Source organism: Cynocephalus volans, chromosome 8 (genome assembly GCF_027409185.1).
Source record: "Cynocephalus volans isolate mCynVol1 chromosome 8, mCynVol1.pri, whole genome shotgun sequence".
In the NCBI taxonomy this organism is placed as follows: Eukaryota; Metazoa; Chordata; class Mammalia; order Dermoptera; family Cynocephalidae; genus Cynocephalus; species Cynocephalus volans.
The window spans coordinates 131,087,077-131,106,135 of NC_084467.1; the positions used below are offsets into that span (position 1 = coordinate 131,087,077).

At 34.6% G+C, this 19,059-nt stretch overlaps 1 protein-coding gene across 9 annotated transcripts in view; it reads left to right on the forward strand.

The window, feature by feature from the left end:
- Nucleotides 1–19,059, forward strand: part of RABGAP1L (RAB GTPase activating protein 1 like) — a 646,375-nt gene that overhangs the window by 405,952 nt on the left and 221,364 nt on the right. For all 9 annotated transcript variants that reach the window (XM_063104460.1, XM_063104464.1, XM_063104465.1 and 6 more), the window contains 2 exons: nucleotides 4,102–4,176; nucleotides 16,593–16,718. In XM_063104460.1, the coding sequence (XP_062960530.1) occupies nucleotides 4,102–4,176; nucleotides 16,593–16,718 (201 nt within the window). The remainder of the gene's footprint in view (nucleotides 1–4,101; nucleotides 4,177–16,592; nucleotides 16,719–19,059) is intronic.

Here is a 19,059-nt window from a genome sequence, read left to right on the forward strand (position 1 = left end):
ACACAGACACACACACACACACACACACACATACATCCATGAGCTCTGGATGAACATACAAATTAAGCAATCAGTAATAGTATAACTGTATAACTCAAAGAAAATTAAATAAGTAAAAGGATGCTAATCAATCTTTCAATTTTTTAAATTAGGCAGAGCTGTGGAAACTGGTGATAATAAAGAAAAGCTCCTTTCAGATTCATTAGGTAATGACTCCAGCGATCTGATTTTTCTCTCATTAGAAGAGAGTGTGATAATATCATTAGCAGAAAAAAGCTTAAATACAACAATAATAACATAATATGATTGTTTTTGTAATTGAGTGATTGCCCTTCTGTTTACTGAAAGAGCTTAAAAAATTAAAACTCATGTAAAATAGATAAATACAGTAACCAGGAGGAGTGGATGTTATCAGGTACCAGAGATGAGCTATTTTTTAGAGTTGAGTAATGCATTTGAATATTAATTCATGGCAGTTAAGGCTAAAAGAAAATGCTGATTTATATAATATTTATTATCTTATTAGCATATAAAAAATAAGGGCACAAAATTTTCAGGCACAAGATTAGAGGAATTTATTGCATGGATCATAGCATGGATTGGATGGCTCTATTAGTTATCATCCTAATTAGGAAGCTTTTGAGGGTGAAGATGATGTTGGTAATAATTATACTGGGACAACAGGGATATATGGTTATACTAGGTTTGGGAGTTTTGGGTAATATGATGGACAGTAACTTCAATGTGCCTTTACAAATGATGCATAAATGCTTCCTAAATGGATAATTCCTATACAGACCTGAGTTATACAATTGAATATATTGAAGTCTGAAGGCTGGATATGTCACGTCAAATGTTAACTCAGTAAAGATAGTTCCACGGAATGAGGTACTTTGCTTCCTCATTTTTAGCTTCATATAGTGGTAAAATTTAAAGACTCCAAAGTGTTTGTCATCAACACATCCAGTAATATGCCTTTTTCAAAAAAAAAATCAAAGGGTAAATTTTACTATATGTAAATTATACCTAAATAAACATGGTTTTTATAAAAAGAATCAATTGTTTTTAAGTTATCTTAGTTATTAATAGCTGAAAGCCTACTTTGGTATTGCCTAGTTCTTATATATCATATGTTTTAGGTGATTCTGCCCAGGTGCTGAATTAGAGCCAAAGCATAGTAGTACCTGTGTAGGACAGTTCTCCTAGTGTATGCTTTTAGCTAAAATGTGAGAAGTTTTTCACTTTTTTTTTTTTTTTGGTGGCTGGGAGAGAAGGTTTTGAAGGAAACATAACAGTCACCATTTTTTTCTGAAAATTTAAGAGCCAAATTTGTATTCTCACCCATATCTAAGGTCAACCCTCTTTACTCTTTAGCACAATTGTGGTAAATTGTAAATTGTGGTACCTACAAGTAAAACCAAAATTTTATTTTTTTTAATAAAAGAAAGAAAAAGAAACTTTGAGTCATATTAAGTACTTACACAAATACTACCTTCCGCCACGAACTAATCATATTTTATATTCTATTTGAAGCAACACTGATCCCAACCTTGATTATCATCAACCGTGAGATACCAAATTTCTATACCATAAGGTATGGAAGAAGTGACTGCATCTGAAAAATAATAGGGCATATGGGATACTAATTGATGACTTTTAAAATAAATAAAATCCATAAAATTAATTTAGTAATCCTATGGAAATTCTAATTTTAGTTGACAAGACAAATGCTTTTATAGGACTGAATATTGTTGAGACTATAGTATGTTCCCTTAAGAAGACTTTTGAATAGCTTTGTTGAGTATGGGATGATGATTGCCCTTTTAAGTTTTAGGGAATTCTTACAAGAATCACTATTTTAGTTTTATCATCATAGATGCTGAGAGGCTTCTCCTGGTAGTGAAAAGTCAGATGATACTGTCACTGTAGAGTTCATTGGGGTACTTAATTAGTTTTGTACATGTAAGAAGCTGTTCCTCTGTAGAGATTTTAAACAGTTTTTGTGACAAAGCAAAAACAAAACAAACAGACGAAAGTAACTCCTGGTTGAAGCAGCTGATCAAATATTTATAGTTTGGAGTTCCAACTTCTAAGTGAAAAATTCCCAGAATTAACAATATAAAGGGATTATTTGAGAAGCATATATGTGAATGAAGAAATATATCTGTTTACTAGTGAAGGTTTATATTTTGGTGATTGCTTTTGGAGATGCGATAGTGTAGACAGCAGTATTCCAACATTTGCTTTGGATATTGTTACCTGTGACTATTATATGGTTTGAGTCATTGGACTGTTTCCATATGTTGGAGTCCATGATAATCTAGAATACTACTCAGCAATGAAAGAGAATGGACTACAGATATACACAGCAACATGGAATAATCTCAGAAACATTTTGTTGAGTAAAAGAAGCTAGATACAAAAGAGTGCATATTATGTGATTTCATTTATATGAAATTCTGAAAGATACAAAGCTAAAGTATTGTGATAAAAATCAGATCAGTGGTTGCCTGGAGCAGAGGTGTTTGACTACAAAGAGGCATGTGGGAACATCCTGGAATGATGGAAATGTTCTGTAATGGTGGGATTATGTAAATGCCCCAACTTAAGAAATTGTGCAGTTGAAATGTATGCATTTCATTAAATATAAGCCATACTTCAATATGGTTTGTTTTTGTTTTTCTAAGCAGGAAAAGAGTTCCAGACCCTGTACTCCAAGTACTTTGGCATATGGGGGATACCACATTTAACCTCCCTATAGTAACCTTTCCTAGTTATCTTTGGTAACCATTGACCTGGACAGAGACAATTTTTATAATCATAAAATTACGATGCATTGTATTACACAAATTAAATGGAAATTCCCTCACTGAAATGAAGCACAACACATAGATAGGTTACATTTCCAGGATTCCATCAGCACTCTAGGAATGTTTGCCTTTTAAAAATAATTGTAGGAGGACCTGATATATTTTTTTAATTTCTAAATCAGGGGACAGTGAACTATGGCCCTTGAAGCCTGTTTTTGTACTGTTCTTAACCTGAGTCGTTTTTACATTTTAAGAGATTGTGTTTTTTTAAAAAAAGCAACTGATAGCCATAAATGTCCTTCAAAGCCTAAAATATTTACTATTTGGACTTCTATAGAAACAGCTTTCTATCTCTCCTATTCTTTACACTTTGTTTGGCACACTCTGCCTACTGTAACTGATTCAGTTTCCTAAAAACTAGTATGGGGTGTCTTTTAAAAATATATTATAATTCCAGATGTTTGAAGTACTAGTTAGTGTATATGGAACATAGAACCTTATTTCCTTTCCTCTGAAGACAAGGAGGTGAATGTTAAGTTGAATGGTATGATAGTTACTTCTCAAGGAATGCTATATTTCCCATGAATGGGCCTCTTTGGCTATATTCTAGCCAGCCTGGTTAGAATGACATTAACGATGTGGAATAGCCAGAGCACCTGTAATAGCAGGTGTATATGTGGCATGAGTTTTTCTCTCGGGTATTCTGAAAAAAGCACAGAGCAATGCTAAATGTCTCTGGTTTGCCCTAGTGGTATAGATGGGAGGAGCCATTTTTACTTTTCACCTTCCTGGAAAGTGGGAGGGTAGTTTAGAAGTTCTTTGAGAACTTCTAGAGGTTCTAGAGGGTAATTTTGGGAGTGGGAGGCTGTCAAAATAGTGGATCTGCACTATACTCTCAGAAGCTTCAAGATTTCTCTCTTGTAGTACATTAGAACTCCCACATCAACCTTGGTACCTTCTTCCTCTTACCCACTCCTTGCACCTGCCTCCCATGGTCTCATACCTCTGACCTCAAATCATAATGGATCTTTTAAAATTAGGTGCTCTGAGCATCTCTTTCTTTCCAAATTTTAAAGATGGTTCTGGGATAATGGGATATCTAGAACTGCTTTAGGAAACACACAGTCTCTTTGAGGGATCCCACTGTGCTAATGGTACACACATTCAAATTGAAAGACCAGTGAAATTGTGCTGAACCCCCCAGGGACGGGAACAAACAGCAGCCTGATGTGAGCTAACACTTACGTTAAAATCTGTGAATGTTTACAGTATTCCTTTGTCTTTTCTCTAGGCCTACTCTGTATATGATGAAGACATTGGGTACTGTCAAGGACAGTCTTTTCTTGCTGCTGTATTGCTGCTGCATGTAAGTAAATTTCTATGTGAAAAATAGCACAGTGCTGCCAAGTTTATTTTATTTTCTACTGGTTTTGTTCTTCTTTCTTATTTTCCATTTTCTTGATGAAGATTGCATATGGCGTTTGTTTTTAAAAATGTACCTAGGGTGATAAAGTAAGAGATCTAATGTCAAGAACAGGAGACTTTCTCAATAGAATTAATTTTGCTGGGTAGAAGGAAATAAATTGCTTATTTGGAGTTTTTTTTTAACTAGAACTCCTCAGAATTAAAGAAGTCAATGTCACTGCCCAAATATCAGGACCTGGGCCTTTATGAACCACTGTACTATGGCAAGGAAGTCTTTTATCTTTTCTGTGATTTTTTTTTTTTATATTCTCTTTCCTGTCAGTCACCTTCATTTAAGAGGACATGTATTTGAGCATCAGTTGCCAGGTATTGGGCTAGCAAGGAGAATTACAAAGATGAATCACTTATAATTTGTGTTCTCAAAGACCTCAGAGTCCAGGATGGGGCACAGATAACACAGGCACACACTTGTTATTTTTATTCTCTTTTCTGATAACAAAAATAGTGCATGTACACTAAAGAACTTATAGTGTGCTCAGTGAATATACAGATAAGAGAATGGAGAGAATTATCCAGCCCAGTTCTGCCAGAATTTTTAGGAAAGACTTTCTGGAGGAGGTGGCAGCTTTGCCAAGACATAAATAATTGAGGTTGGGGAAAGCAAGAGGGGACAGGGAAGCGGTAGGGAATTCTAGACAAAAGTATCAACATGAGGAAATGTATAGAAATACAAAAGGGCTATACACAAAAAAGTATACAAAGAGAAAAATATGAAATTACAGTTTACTGTAGGACTTGCTTGTAGGGAGTATTGTGAAGTAAAATGGGCAGAGGCCAAATTATGAACACTGTGTAATCGTGTCAAAAATGTAGACTTTATCCTAAAGTCAGTGAGGAGCCATTGATCAGTTTAAAGCAAGGGAATAACATAGTCAGATGATCATTTCAGATAAATTCTTATTATACCTGTGTAGAGAGTGGAATTGAAGGGGGCAAGCAACAGCAGAAAGACTAGTTTTAGAAAATATCTATCTAAATGAAAGATGTTGAGACCCAGGGAAAAAGAAGCAGAATTTTAAAACATTCAGGAGGCAAAATTGGTAGGTTTTGCTGATGGATTGGCAATGGAAAGATCAAAGGTGATGTGCCTAGGTTTCTAGCTTTGGTGACTGAGTTGATGTGGTATTTTGGGCTGAGATAGAAAATATATCCACTGAGAATGAATGGAGGAAAAAGTTCAGGAGTTGATGATGAATTTTGTTTTTAATTTTTTTAGTTTGGGATATTTCTCAGGCATCTAAGTGGACCTCTCTATCAACTGTTTGAATTCTGGAGACTGATGCTTGGGGGAGAAATCAAAGCTAAAATCATGGGAGTAGATCAGATCATCTAAGAAGAATAAATAGAATAAGAAGAACAGAATAAATCCCAGGGACACCAAAGAGTTAAAGGGCTCAGGAGGAAGTGGAATCCTTAAAGAAGTACAGATTTTCAGTAGGGAGGAAGCAGTATTTGTGTCAGTCGCAGCAGAGAGGCTCAGCAAGTTTAAAACTGAAGCATTTCTTTTGCGTATGGCATTCTGGACATGAAGAGCAATTATGGTAGATTCATGTCGGGTCTGCCGCCTGCCGACCCGAACAGCCCTAGCCTCGTTGCTTTCGGTGGGCGAGCGAACAGCCTGGGATTCCTCTTTCCCTCCTGTCCCCTTTGGAAGGAGACGGGGGAAGAGAGCCGTGAAGAGAGGTGAGCGCGGCCGCCGGCCCCCCAAAAACAGCCCAGTTAAAGGACACTCAGATGCGGCGGGGGTTCTGTCGGGCAGTTCCGTTTATTACCACACAAGCACTTGCTTTTAAAGGCAAATGGGGAAGGGAGGTTTTTTACATAATCTTATCAGCTTAAAGGTCAAGAGAGCATGCATCCTGTCTCAATGCCTAGCTATTGCAACGTCGAGCGTGGAAGCGCCTATTTGGCCAATAAGGGCTAAGGCAAGGTTCCTGCAGACACCCCCACCCTACTTCCTCCCGGCGCCGTCTTAGGCTGCCATATTAATACGCCCTTGTGGGCCTATAATGGCGCCGCTTGTAATGTCACTTAAGGTGGTGTTAGTTTTTAAGGCCCGACAGATTCATGGTCCTAATTCTGATAACCTGCTTCTAATGTAATAGTGATGCACAATGGTTCTATCGTGATTATTCATTTAATCTCACTTTAAGTTTGATTTCTTCCTCTGTTGCATTATCATATGTTTATAATGTTCTCTATCTCCTCCTTGTTATCCTTCTTTCTTTTATATCTCCAGATCCCATCTTCTGGGGACTCCCTGTGATGATCAAGCACTTTATACTCACAAATTATCAGGGGTCCTTGTTTCACTACTAAACCCACCTAGTATCTAGAATAGTCAGGTCCCTACCACAAGAGGCTGGAGACTATAAGCAGTGACATAAGTGTGTTGATCAAGGTTCAGAACCATCTTTTTTTCTAAAGGAAACCTTCATAGTCACTCTGATGAGAATCTGATGTTTAAGCCATGGGTGGTGAAGCTTTGTTTTGAACAAGGTGATTTTTTAATATACCACAGTTCAGAATTTTTGACCCTATTTAACACATTATAATATATTGATTAAAGTTCAGTGAGAAGAATATCTCTCTGAGAAATCTGGTCTGAGATTTGACATAGGTTTAGATTAATTGTAAATTCATAGGTATTTGGAAACACCCTCCCTACACTTCCCCTCCCACTGAGAGAAAGAGAAGAGAGAGAGAGAGAGAATGACTCAAATAACTAGAAAGCTCAAATACCCACAATTATTTTTCCTACACTATCAACTCTATTATTATATGGGCCACATGGAAAGTCAGTCTTTGTGAACTTATTCAACAAAATAATTCCAAAGTATGCCACAGATGGACAGAAAATCAGTCCAGTTTCTCACACTTTCTACATTAATAGAATTATGCACTTATTGCCATGACTTATAAAAATAAATTATGGGAATGTTTACAGAATCCTTGAGGAAAGATTAACTGATATTCAGCATAGTGTTAATGAAAAACATATTCTGATTTTTGATTGGCAGTATGTGTGATAAGTCTGTTAATCAGCATATTCCATTAACTGACCAACCTAAATATCAACCACTTCGAATAACAGAAATTAACTGTAATTTTTCCCCATATTTTTGGCTCCATAGTTTAAACAGGTAGAAAAATACAGACTGGCTTAAACCATTAATCAAATACACTATCTCATGTTCCAGGGAGATGTGTTATTAGGGTCTTACTGACCAGTTTTTTATCAGTTACATAAGGTATTGCTTCTTTTTTGCTGCCAGACATTCCTTGGCAGCTCTGTATTAATCATTGTCAGAGCCTGCTTCTTTCTGTGATGCTGTCCTTTTCTCACCCATGGTCATTTATATTTTACATTTATTGCCTAAGAGAAAAGAAAAACCAAAAATGAAAGTTTGTTCAAAAACAAAGTTTTGAATTTTAAAATTATTCCATGTCTGAGTAGTTTTAAGAAATAATTAACCTCTTCTTGTGCTTGGAAATTTCCAGATGCTTTGACAATAGTTTTGTAACATGTGGTAGTTTAAGCAGTAGAAGAATTAGATTTTATCACAGTAGATATTAATATATCTGTTTATGAAATTATGAGAAATTTATTATTAACAGTTGGAGAATAATGTTATAGCACAGCTGGGCCGGCCCGTGGCTCACTCGGTAGAGTGCGGTGCTGATAACACCAAGGCCCCGGGTTCGGATCCCATATATGGATGGCCGGTTCGCTCACTGGCTGAGTGTGGTGCTGACAACACCAAGTCAAGGGTTAAGATCCCCTTACCGATCATCTTAAAAAAAAAAAAAAAAAAAAAAAAAAATGTTATAGCACAGCTTGTGACCATTATAATGTTCAGCTGCCTTTCAAATTAAATATGTGATAATGATTCTTAATATCATTATTATAATATTAATCTTTGCTTAATTGGAGGTATAATAAATAGTGCCCTATTATGTATTTATATCATTGATTCTAAAAATTATATAAAATATCTTACATAATTTTTAGCCCAATATATTTTTCTACCACATTTATTGTTAAGTAGTTAAAAATTTTTTTATTGAACATGTACTTTTTTAGACCTTAGAAAATCATGCTCATTTTTTGGGTTAAATTACTGTATGTATACTAATGTTGGCATGTAGAGAAGCTTTTCACCTGCAGAAAGGATTATGTTTGAATAATCCAGAATGTTTAAAACTACTGAATTTTTAAAAAATTGACTAGGCACTACTTTGGAAACCAATTTGGCTTTATCTAATAAAGATATGCATACCCACCAATTATATTTTTAGATATATTACTTCAGTCAAATTTTGCACATGTACCCTAAAATACATATATTAGGATTGTCCTAGGATGAGTGTTTATAATAGTCAAAGCATTGAAACAACTCATATATTTACTCTTAGAATGTCTGATAGTAGAATTGTAATTAGACATTAAAATATGAATATATGGTAGAGCGCTATACAGCAATGAAATGAATGTTTTACACTACATAGGTTAATATGAGTGACTCATGTAAACATAAGGTTTAGTAAAAAAAGCAAAGTACAAGATTACATTTGGTTTAATTCCATTTGGTATAAAGCTCAATAACAGGCAAAACTAAACTTTATTTTAGGATGCTATGTAGATGGAAAAACTATAAAGAACACCAATGAAATGATTACTGTTGAAGTCAGGATAGTGATTTCTCTGGGGAGAAATTGGAGATCATGACTGAAACAGGACACATAGGGGTCTTCAGGGATATAGACAGTATTCTCTTTCTTAACTTGGGTGGTAGTTACATGAGTCCTTTATAATTATTTGTTTTACTTTATAGTCAATTATTCATTAAGGTGCACATTAACTTTTATGAATTTTTCTGTATTGTACCTCAGAATAAAGTAAGATTTAAAAATTATAAATTCTTTAATATAACCCCCCAAAAAGACAGGTTTAGGATAAGATTTAACCAATGGATATAAGACATGAGGAGCAGAGCTATTTACTGGTTTTCTTGAAAATAGTGATTCCACAGAGTTCAAAGTGACAAGATAGAGGCTTCCAAATGTCATTAAATGTATATATAAGTAAAAGTATTTGTGACATTATATTATTCAGGACTCTTACTGCTACAGGTAACAGAACCCTAACTCAAAATAGCTTAAGTCATAAGGAAATTTATTGGTTCATATAACTGGGAAATCTAGGACAGAGGCCATTTTGACACGGTTGGATTCCAGAGTTCATATTTTGTCATCAGAAATCTGTGTTCATATCTCTGCTCTTCTTGAATTTTCTTGCCTTAATTATATGAGTAGGCCATAACGTGGGCAACATGGCTGGCCTGGTTTTATATCCTTTCAGTTTTGCAACTTCATTTAAGAGACCATCTTTTGCTATAGGTCTTGCCTTAGAACCAAACAAAACCAAAAATTTCTCTCTCCTTTTCCCCCTTGAAGACTCTGATTGGCCTGGCTTTATATAAGTGCCATACCTGAATCAATTCCTGAGGTTAGGAGAGTAAGGTATTCTGACTAGCATGGCCCAGGTCCTGAGTTCACCTTTGTGCTGATAGTGAAGTGGATGAGCCCCTCCTGAAAAATGGAATGGGTTTCCTACAGAAAAGGGGTTCTGATATCAGATGATCAGGAGATAGGGTGCTAGACAGATGTATAATGTCATCTTGGGTGGTATCTTTACCACGAGAATTTTAGTATATTTTTAAAATAAGTCCTTCTATACATCCAGTCACTTTTCCTTATAATCCAAGAGAAAGAAGCATTCATTTTCCTATTATGAGTTAATTCTTGCATCAAGACCTTTGATGCAACATCATCTTCCTGTGTACTCTAATGTCCAGTACTCAAGACATTTTACCTTTAAAAAAATCATCTTCTGTAATCCTCCTGTTCAGCTACTGCCTTATGTTTCCCTGCTCTTTCAAAGCTAAACTCCTTCAAAGGATAATAAAAAGCACAACTATGAATTTGAATTGCAGTTCAATACCTTTCAAGTTATATAACCTTGGGCAAGTTTCCTAAACTGAGCTTCAGTTTCCTCATTTAAAATAATGGAAATAATGTTATCATCCTTCTAGAGTTATTATGAGTATTGAGCACCTTATGTTATAAGTGTAAAGAGTCTTACTTTGTACCTAGCACAAAAAGAGTACAGTCATGAAATTAAATCCAGGCTTTGCTTAATAGATTTGTAGTCATTGGCAAATCACTTAACTTCTCTGAACTTCACTAGTCTTATATTTAAAATATAAAAATAATGCTTACCTTGCAGGATTTTTGTGAAGATCAAATGAAGTCATGAATGAATATGTCTAATATTGGTAGCTGCTACTCTTATTTCTAAAATTATTAATTATTTTCCTAGCCAATTTTCTTTTGGCTGCTGGTCCCACTAATTTAAATTGATTGCCCACAGGGAACTAATAATATATTGTACAATGACTGTGTCTTATGGCTTATAAATAAACATTCAATTAAAATGTATTTTAGCATCTACTCAGTTTAAAGGAAAAATAAACAAATGGCTAGAAGTTTTCATTCTATTTGCTTATCAATGTGTAAACAGAAAACGAAGACTCATGAGCTTGTGGTTTTCAAAATACTCACAAAGTATCCATCTTTGTTGAAGAAAATTTTGAAAATCAGTGGAGTGTTCATTATCTTCATAGAAAAATGTAGATCATTCACAATAGGTGTGAAACACAAATGTGAAATAGGAAATTTAGTTTTATCCTAGACATGGGGATTATTTTTAATTATCAAGATATAATTTTACTTCAAAAAATATCTTGATATATTGAAGACTCGGGTGAGTCTTAAAGACTTTTGAAGTACTTAGAGTTACTTTCTTTTATGGTTCGGTGTAGAGAGAAGTGAATCTTGGAGACTGTCTCCATTCAGTGATCATCTCCATTAATACTGAGGGTAGATCATTATCAACATTTGGTACCAAACAGTGATGACATTATGCTTGATTCTCAGATTGTGCATGTGAAGCAGGTATTTTGTTTTGTATTTCATAGAGCCATGGATGATGTTTGGTATTTAGTCCCAGATCTTGATTGATTTTTTTAAATGCTAATTGAGGGACAAGTGTAATAGCCAATACAAAATACAGATAATATAAAAGTTTATTATATTTAGCATTTGTAATAATATTACAGGAAATCAAGTACTGATATAGTTGCATTTGGCTGCCATTTGCTTCCAGCTTTTATACCAATACTTTCCTTCAACATTTTGTTGTCTCTTAACCTTAGCAATTACTGGCACATTGCCCTAGTCATGTGGCATGTCTGTATTGATAAAGGCAGATGTATTCAAAGTTTTGCTAAAGTTGTCTTAAACAAATATTTAATGCTTTAAATTTATTGAAGGCTGTATGCTAAGAGCTGTGGGGAGGATACAAAGTTAAAGCAGTATCCAGAGGTTAAGGGCCACAAATAACTATAATGCATGCAACAAAGAGTTTTTGGGATTTACAGAAAGCAAAGATCTCATCAGGTTAAAGGGAATAGCAAAGACTTCATGATCTAAGTGCCACTTATGATTAACCTTAAAAGATCAGTGAGATTTCAAAAGCAAAGCTGTGTTATATAGTATACCCCAACTTAGTCATCCACTCTGAGCTTGTATGCCTTAACTGCAAGGAGAACCTGGAAAGTGTAGCATGTCACTATTTGAGTTATTAAAAAAGTGGGTAGGACAAGGGAGACATTCTTCCTAGTGACAAGAAATGCTGTTATTCATATGAAAAGTAGCACATTTTTGCTGCTACCTTTTTAAAATAGTAGAAAGGCCTTATAGTAAAAGTTTATGTTTGTAATTTTTTATTAGATAAAATTTTTACCCATGCATTTATTTATACTTTTGAATAAAGCACTATGGTAGCTGTTGATGTGTAAGACATCGTTTCTGTCTTCAAGGAGAAAAAGAGGAGGGAAATTTAAATTTATAGATGACCAACGATATGCATATGTTGTGTGTCACATATGTTTCACTTAATCCTTGGAGCATTTTTATAGCATAGGTATTATTATTTATAATTTTTTAGAACTAAAATGTTGAGATATTGAGAGGTTACATGCTCAGGCTTACCCAGGTAGTAACTAAAAGCTTGTCTAGGAATATAGTTCCAAAACCATGTTTTTCCACTGAAGCACCTTTTCTATATTCACCATCTATTTATGGGCAACTTTTGAGGGGAATAGTTGAATATAGGTTCTTGTAGATTACACTTTCATACAGAAGAAAAGTGATAGGTTCTTACTAATCCAACATATTTATAATTCTTCTATCCCTGTAATCTATTCTCCATACAGTAGCTCGTGACCTTACTAAAAATAAAAATCAGATCCCCTGCTTAAAACTCTCCAATGATTTCCAACCACACTTAGAATACAGTCCTAACTCTTCATCATGGTCTGTGTCAGCACTGTGCTGGAGCCAGATCATGCCAGCTTGTGAGAGCCAATTGGTAAATTTTCAGGAATTTTGTGAACCAGTTGTTAAACATAGCCATTGTTAAAAATTAAATGGTATAAACTTACAGTTAAATAACTTCTGTTAAAAATGAAGAGTAATAAGTATTCAAAACTGCATAGTTTCTATTTCACCACTTTCTACTGTTATTCATGTTCTTGAGACTGCTGACATTTTCTGTCTTACATGTGTGATAGAAATAGTGTAATAGGGTGCTGCTACACCACTGTTGTACATCACTTCCCAAGTCCAATCCATTCTATTTTCTAGTATTCTCTGAATTATGGATAGTGGCCAGACATAACCAATGCAGGGCCCCATTACCCATCTTGTTATTGGAATTATTACTATTTTGTTTATTTGTGCTGACAATGCTAATAATTTATTAATGTCAGTAAGTTTTTCTGACATCATCAGTAAGTAAATATTGTTTAAAATTTCCAAAATATCTTTTCATATCATACATTTTATATTATACAGTACTACAAATCTAGGCTCAGCCTTTACTCCTTGACATTGTCACTGCACTGAGCTATAATACCTTCCTTAATTATGAATTGTCTTATCCTTCAAAAGGAAAATACTATTACAACTCAGTATGTGAATGTCCTTTTTTCTTTGCAGTGTAAATGCCAATCAGCATTTGCTTTTCAGTCATATTTTATTCATTTTTAGATACTTGTTTTTATTTTTAAAATCTTTGATATTTTTGCTAAATTTTGTATGATTACCCTGATTGCTGCTGCTGATAATGAATTCATTAATTGAAGAAAGAGAAATACCAGGAAAGCTTAAGTAGACATGCTAAATAGATTCCATTAATCTTCAAACCAGGAAGAGAAGCCTGCCAAAGGATTAAACTTATTCCCATTAATTTCTCATGCATTTTGTTAGCAGTCTTTTTTTGTCTTCACAAGGGATCATTTTAGTGAGTTTTATGATAAGATAATATCTGAGATCCCATAACATCTTAGATCCTGTAACATCTTATATCTGACCTTAGTTTTCACAGATAACATTGATTCTACCTCAGCTGGACTGGTATTTTGTGGGTTTAGTGTACTCTTTTCATGTGGCACATAAACTAACTAAAAACTAAAAACCTGGCTATATTGCCAAAGTTAAACATAAAGGGTACTAATACCTAGACTACCTCTCTTCCCCAAATATAGATGTATTTGAAAAAAAATAAAGATATGGGCTGGAATTGTCAGTTAATATTCTCAAGTTTTTATTTTTTAGGGATCAAGTTTAAACATTTAAATGATTTTACTTTTGAAGAACATTTATTAAATATATTGTTTTCTTTGTATGAGGAAGAAAGAGGTAGAGGGGGAGATGATATACGGTATTTAAGTTCCTTATCTTAAAATAAGCAGAAATTTGTGTTCGTTTGTCATTACCCTATTATTATCCTGAATAATTCATCTTGATCTGGCCCATTCCTTTACTTACATTCTAGCTGTAGTAATGTCACCTTCTCATCCACATACCCAGCTTCCCCTTCCCAGGACTTCTGTGACCTTACCAAACCCAAGTAGAGTTGCCTGTTAACTCATCCTTTGGGAAGGCGGTATATCTTTATCTCTGTATCCCCAGAGCCTAGCACAGTGCCAGTATCTCATCTATTCAGTTATTGTATGTATGAATGCTAAAAGGTACTTAAGACTTTTATTTGCTTTAATGGTTTTACCAAGTAAAAAAGCCTTATCCCCTTTATAGTCAACTAATTATTATTCACTTAGAAAGTTAAGTGAATTAATTTCTCTAGGGCTTTCTATAGTTATTTTACATGCAGCTTTTCTGTATAGTCATTTGAGTAGAGATCTGAGAGGAAGATGAAGAGGCTTAGAACGTGGTGGTAAGAGAAGTATTATAGGACATATACTGTATGTGCATCTTAGTGTCCATTGAGGCATCAATGACAGAATTGCTTAAGGAGTAGAGAATATAGTGTACTTGTATTCTCAGTAACTGAATAGATGCTGGAAATTGTTTGCTGACTTGAATAGCTAAAGTCAAAGGCCAACAATTTCGAAAAGGCCTCAAACAACTATAGATAAAAAAGGAATAAGCAAATATTTGGAAAGCCAAAATGACAACAGCAAAGTGTACTTATGTAGCTTCAGAAGATTTTATTTAACTAATTTAGGTATTTCATTGGTTTATAAGTAGAAAATAGAAGAGGCTGATTTGTATAGAAACTTAAATAAACCATTACATTTCTAAGTGGGTAAATAGAATTCTATTTGATTCAGTTATTCAGGCATGGAGTTAGTTTGACAAAGGTGTGAAATACCATAATCAGCCAAGTTCAGATTTTCAAGGAAGTGACATTTAAAGTAGACGTGTACATAATAGTTACCTCCTAGAACACTGAGTAAGTACAACTGCATTTTCTGTCTGCTTGGTGTAATTTCTAGAATATTAGATATGTCCCAGTCCATATTCTTCCACCTTATTAATACCACAATTTAGAGATTTGTTCCTTTGATTTGAGTCTTTATTTCCTGTTCAGATAAAAATACCTCACAGAGAGCTGAATGTTAGGTTTTATTGGTTACTTAGACCTTAATGACAGAAGCTCATAAGATCCTTTCCTGAAAACTGTTTTTTATAGAAAGAAAAATAGCAACATCAAGAAGACTCTGGGAGGACAGTATCACACTATCTATCAAAATTAAAAATGCATTTTTCCTTTGACCCAGCAATCCCTCTTTTGGGATTGTGCTCTACCCTTACTTCACCCCTGTGTATGTAATAAATGATGCATATACAAGGTTATTTATTGCAGCTATTGCTGACAGAAATTAGGAACATCTGAAATATCCATTGATAGGAAACTGGTTAAATGAACTGTGGTACATCCACATAATGTAATACTGTCTAGCTGTTTTAAAGAAATAAAGAGGCAACTCTATATACTGAGATAGAAATATTAACAACTTTATTGTTAAGGGGTAAAAAAGCAAGATGCATAACAATATATATGGAATGTTATCTTTTGTGTAGGAAAGGTCATAATAAAATAAAAAATGTTATTATTTATTTGCATAAAGAAACATTGGCAGGATTCAGGAGAAATTATCAAGAGTAGTTAGGAGGTTATACAAAAGAGATGGGGGGACAGGTACTAGGGACTAGTGTGGATAAGATAGGGAAGAGTGAGACTTTTGCCTCTATATTCTTTTACATTGTTTTGGGTGTGTGTGTGTGTGTGTCCGTCCGGGTGTGTGTGTGTGTGTGTGTGTGTGTCTGTGTGTGTCTGTGTGTCTGTGTGTGTGTGTCTGTGTGTCTGTGTGTCTGTGTGTGTGTGTCTGTGTGTGTGTGTGTGTGTGTGTGTGTGGTAAGGGGATCGTAACCATTGGCTTGGAGTCATCCGCACCACACTCAGCCAGTGAGGGCACCGGCCATCCCCATATAGGATCCGAACCCATGGCGGAAGTGCCGCTGTGCTTCCAGCGCCGCACTCTCCCGAGTGAGCCATGGGGTCGGCCCAACATTGTTTTGATTTTTTAATCACATGATTGTATTACCTGTTTTTTTAAGATGGCTTAATGAATGAATGACAGCATGATTAAAATGAACAAAAAAGGGCAATTCGTCTCAAGTAAGAGGGCTAGAATCTTTGAACACCAATTTTACCTATGTCACTGTGCAGAAGGCTGGCTTTAAAGGACTTCATTTATAGCAGGCTTTCAGCCATTTATGCAGAGGACTAATAACATGACGGAACTTTTCTGACATTCTGGCCAAATGCCACTCAGTCATGTTCTATATGTGTATGCTTTCCTGTAGATGCCAGAGGAGCAAGCATTCTGTGTTTTGGTGAAAATCATGTACAACTATGGTTTGCGAGACCTCTACAAAAACAACTTTGAAGATCTTCATTGCAAATTCTACCAGTTGGAGAGACTAATGCAGGTACATAAAAATTAGGAATGTTTATCATTCAGAGATTTAAGTTATTTTTAAAAAGGCTAATAGAGTTGATGAGCATTAAGGAGTTATAAAAGTTTAATGGAGTACTACAGAAAATGTAAATCAATTTGGTTTCTGACCAATATCTACACTGGTCTTAATAACATAATATATTTATTTAGCCATTTGAATATTTTAAAAAATAATCTCCATTTTAAATACTAAAGTGTAATACATGTTGAAGTGAGGATATAGTGTTAAGTCAATGAGAGATTGCCAAACGTTATTTGTAGAGGAATGAAGATATTTACAGAATAAAAATTGAAATACTTAAAAGCTTTTTCCATACTAATTAGCACCACTAGCATATTTGAGTACACACAGAACACTTGAAAAAGACAAAAAAATAAAAAACACTTAAAATATCATAATGGACATATTTAAAATTTTTCCTATATCATTTTCTAACCCCAATGTTGTTGTGCTTCATAAAATGTATTTGCAATTGTATATGTGTGAGAAACTTACATTCTTTTGTATATTTCAAATATTACATAATAAAAAAGACTGTGAGCAAAGACAAAATTATTGACTAGGGCTGACAAAAGAAATTATTGAGTACCTTTGATGTTCCACCTGAAGTTGGAAATCTTAGATTTATAATGTCCTATTCAGCATGTTTACATGACTTTCTCTAAAAGGGGTGTTAGCAATGAAATACTACTCAGCCATAAAGAAGAATGAAATTCTGCCATTTGCAGAAACATGGATGAGCCTGGAGAAAATGATGCTAAGTAAAACATCCAGGTGCAGAAAGAGAAATACTTCATGTCCTCACTCATAAGTGGGAGCTGAATTCATAAATAAATGAGAAAGAGAGAGAAAGAAAGAAACAACAATCATAATATGTTGAACTTTTAGAAGGAAAGAACAGAACTGTGGTTACTAGAGGAGGAGAGGGGGAGAGAGGGAGGGGGGTTAATGAGAAATTGGTTAACAGACACAAAGAATGATTATGTCTTGTAATGATGAATAAGGTATCTATCCTGATTTGACCATCACACATTGTACACAACTACTGATAATCAATTTTGTACCTCACAAGTATGAATAATCAATTATCCTTCAATAAAAAAATAAAATAAAAAAATAAAAGGGGTGTTGGGAACCCAAGAAAAATGTGAAGGAAATAAATGGATGGGTTTATTCCATGTTGGGGAAGATGGTTAGCGGGATGTGGGAATAGACAATGTTGGTAGAAGCTTATTGACATGACACATCAGGAGAGCCATAGGTGTCTAACGAGGGAAGTGAAGCTAGTAGGAGACTGAAAGACTAGAAGACCGGGAGAGTAGAAGACTGAGAGTTTACAGGAAGGTTAAGGAGCGACTCTATTGGGAGAAGGGAATGTAGGACAGTAGAAGACCTTAAAGGTGAAGAAGAAATAAAGGGAGGGAGGGTTGTAAAATGAGCCATAAGCACAATGAAAATGGACATTGAGGGGGGAAAAGACTGTAGAAAGGAGAATTTGGTTAACTATGGAAAAGCAGTAGGCTCCTTTTTAAAGATTTGATTCTACAAGTAAATATTTGGGATTACTCACTTTTTACCTTCCATTTACAAAAGTTCATATTTTTTCAAAGGCCAGTATTCCTAAGGGCTTTAAGAATCAAGTAAACGTTCCTGATAAATGAAAAGCCAGTTCGTGAAGGAACTCAACCACATTTTTCTATGAAGCACTTTTTTTTATGTTAACTGGATGATTGGACAAACCATTTAAAGTACCTGATGGGCACATTTGGGTGTTTTTCAAAGAGGCATCTTGTACAAGAAATGGTTTATTTTTTAATTTATTTTATTTTTTGTTTCATTTTGTAGTCTGTTTATGAAAAGAAAACAAGGGGCTTAAAAGCATTTGCTTGTTTAACTTGGGGGAAAAAATAAAGCTAGCATAAAGGCATAATTAGGAGATACTCAATGTCATGATTATACCCTTGCATAATTTCTTTATTTTGCCATTTTAATATGTTAAAGATAGGTGATTTTTTTTCTTTATAAGGTAGGTTTTTAAATATTTGGTTATGCTTTGGGATTTTTCAAGTACTCAAAAAATATACTGAAATGATATCATAGACCCCACATGATATCAATATTAGATAGTCTCCAAAAAGAAGGTACATTTCTTTTTTAGCTCGTTTAGAGTTGAACCCTGAATGGAGATGCTATTAACTTGACCCTGGAATCAAGATATTCATTAGACTGCAGGTATTCTGTCAGAGTGAATATTTCCCAAGAAAAAAGAACAGTCAAGTGAGCTAGAGATAATATTTGTTATTTGTTTATA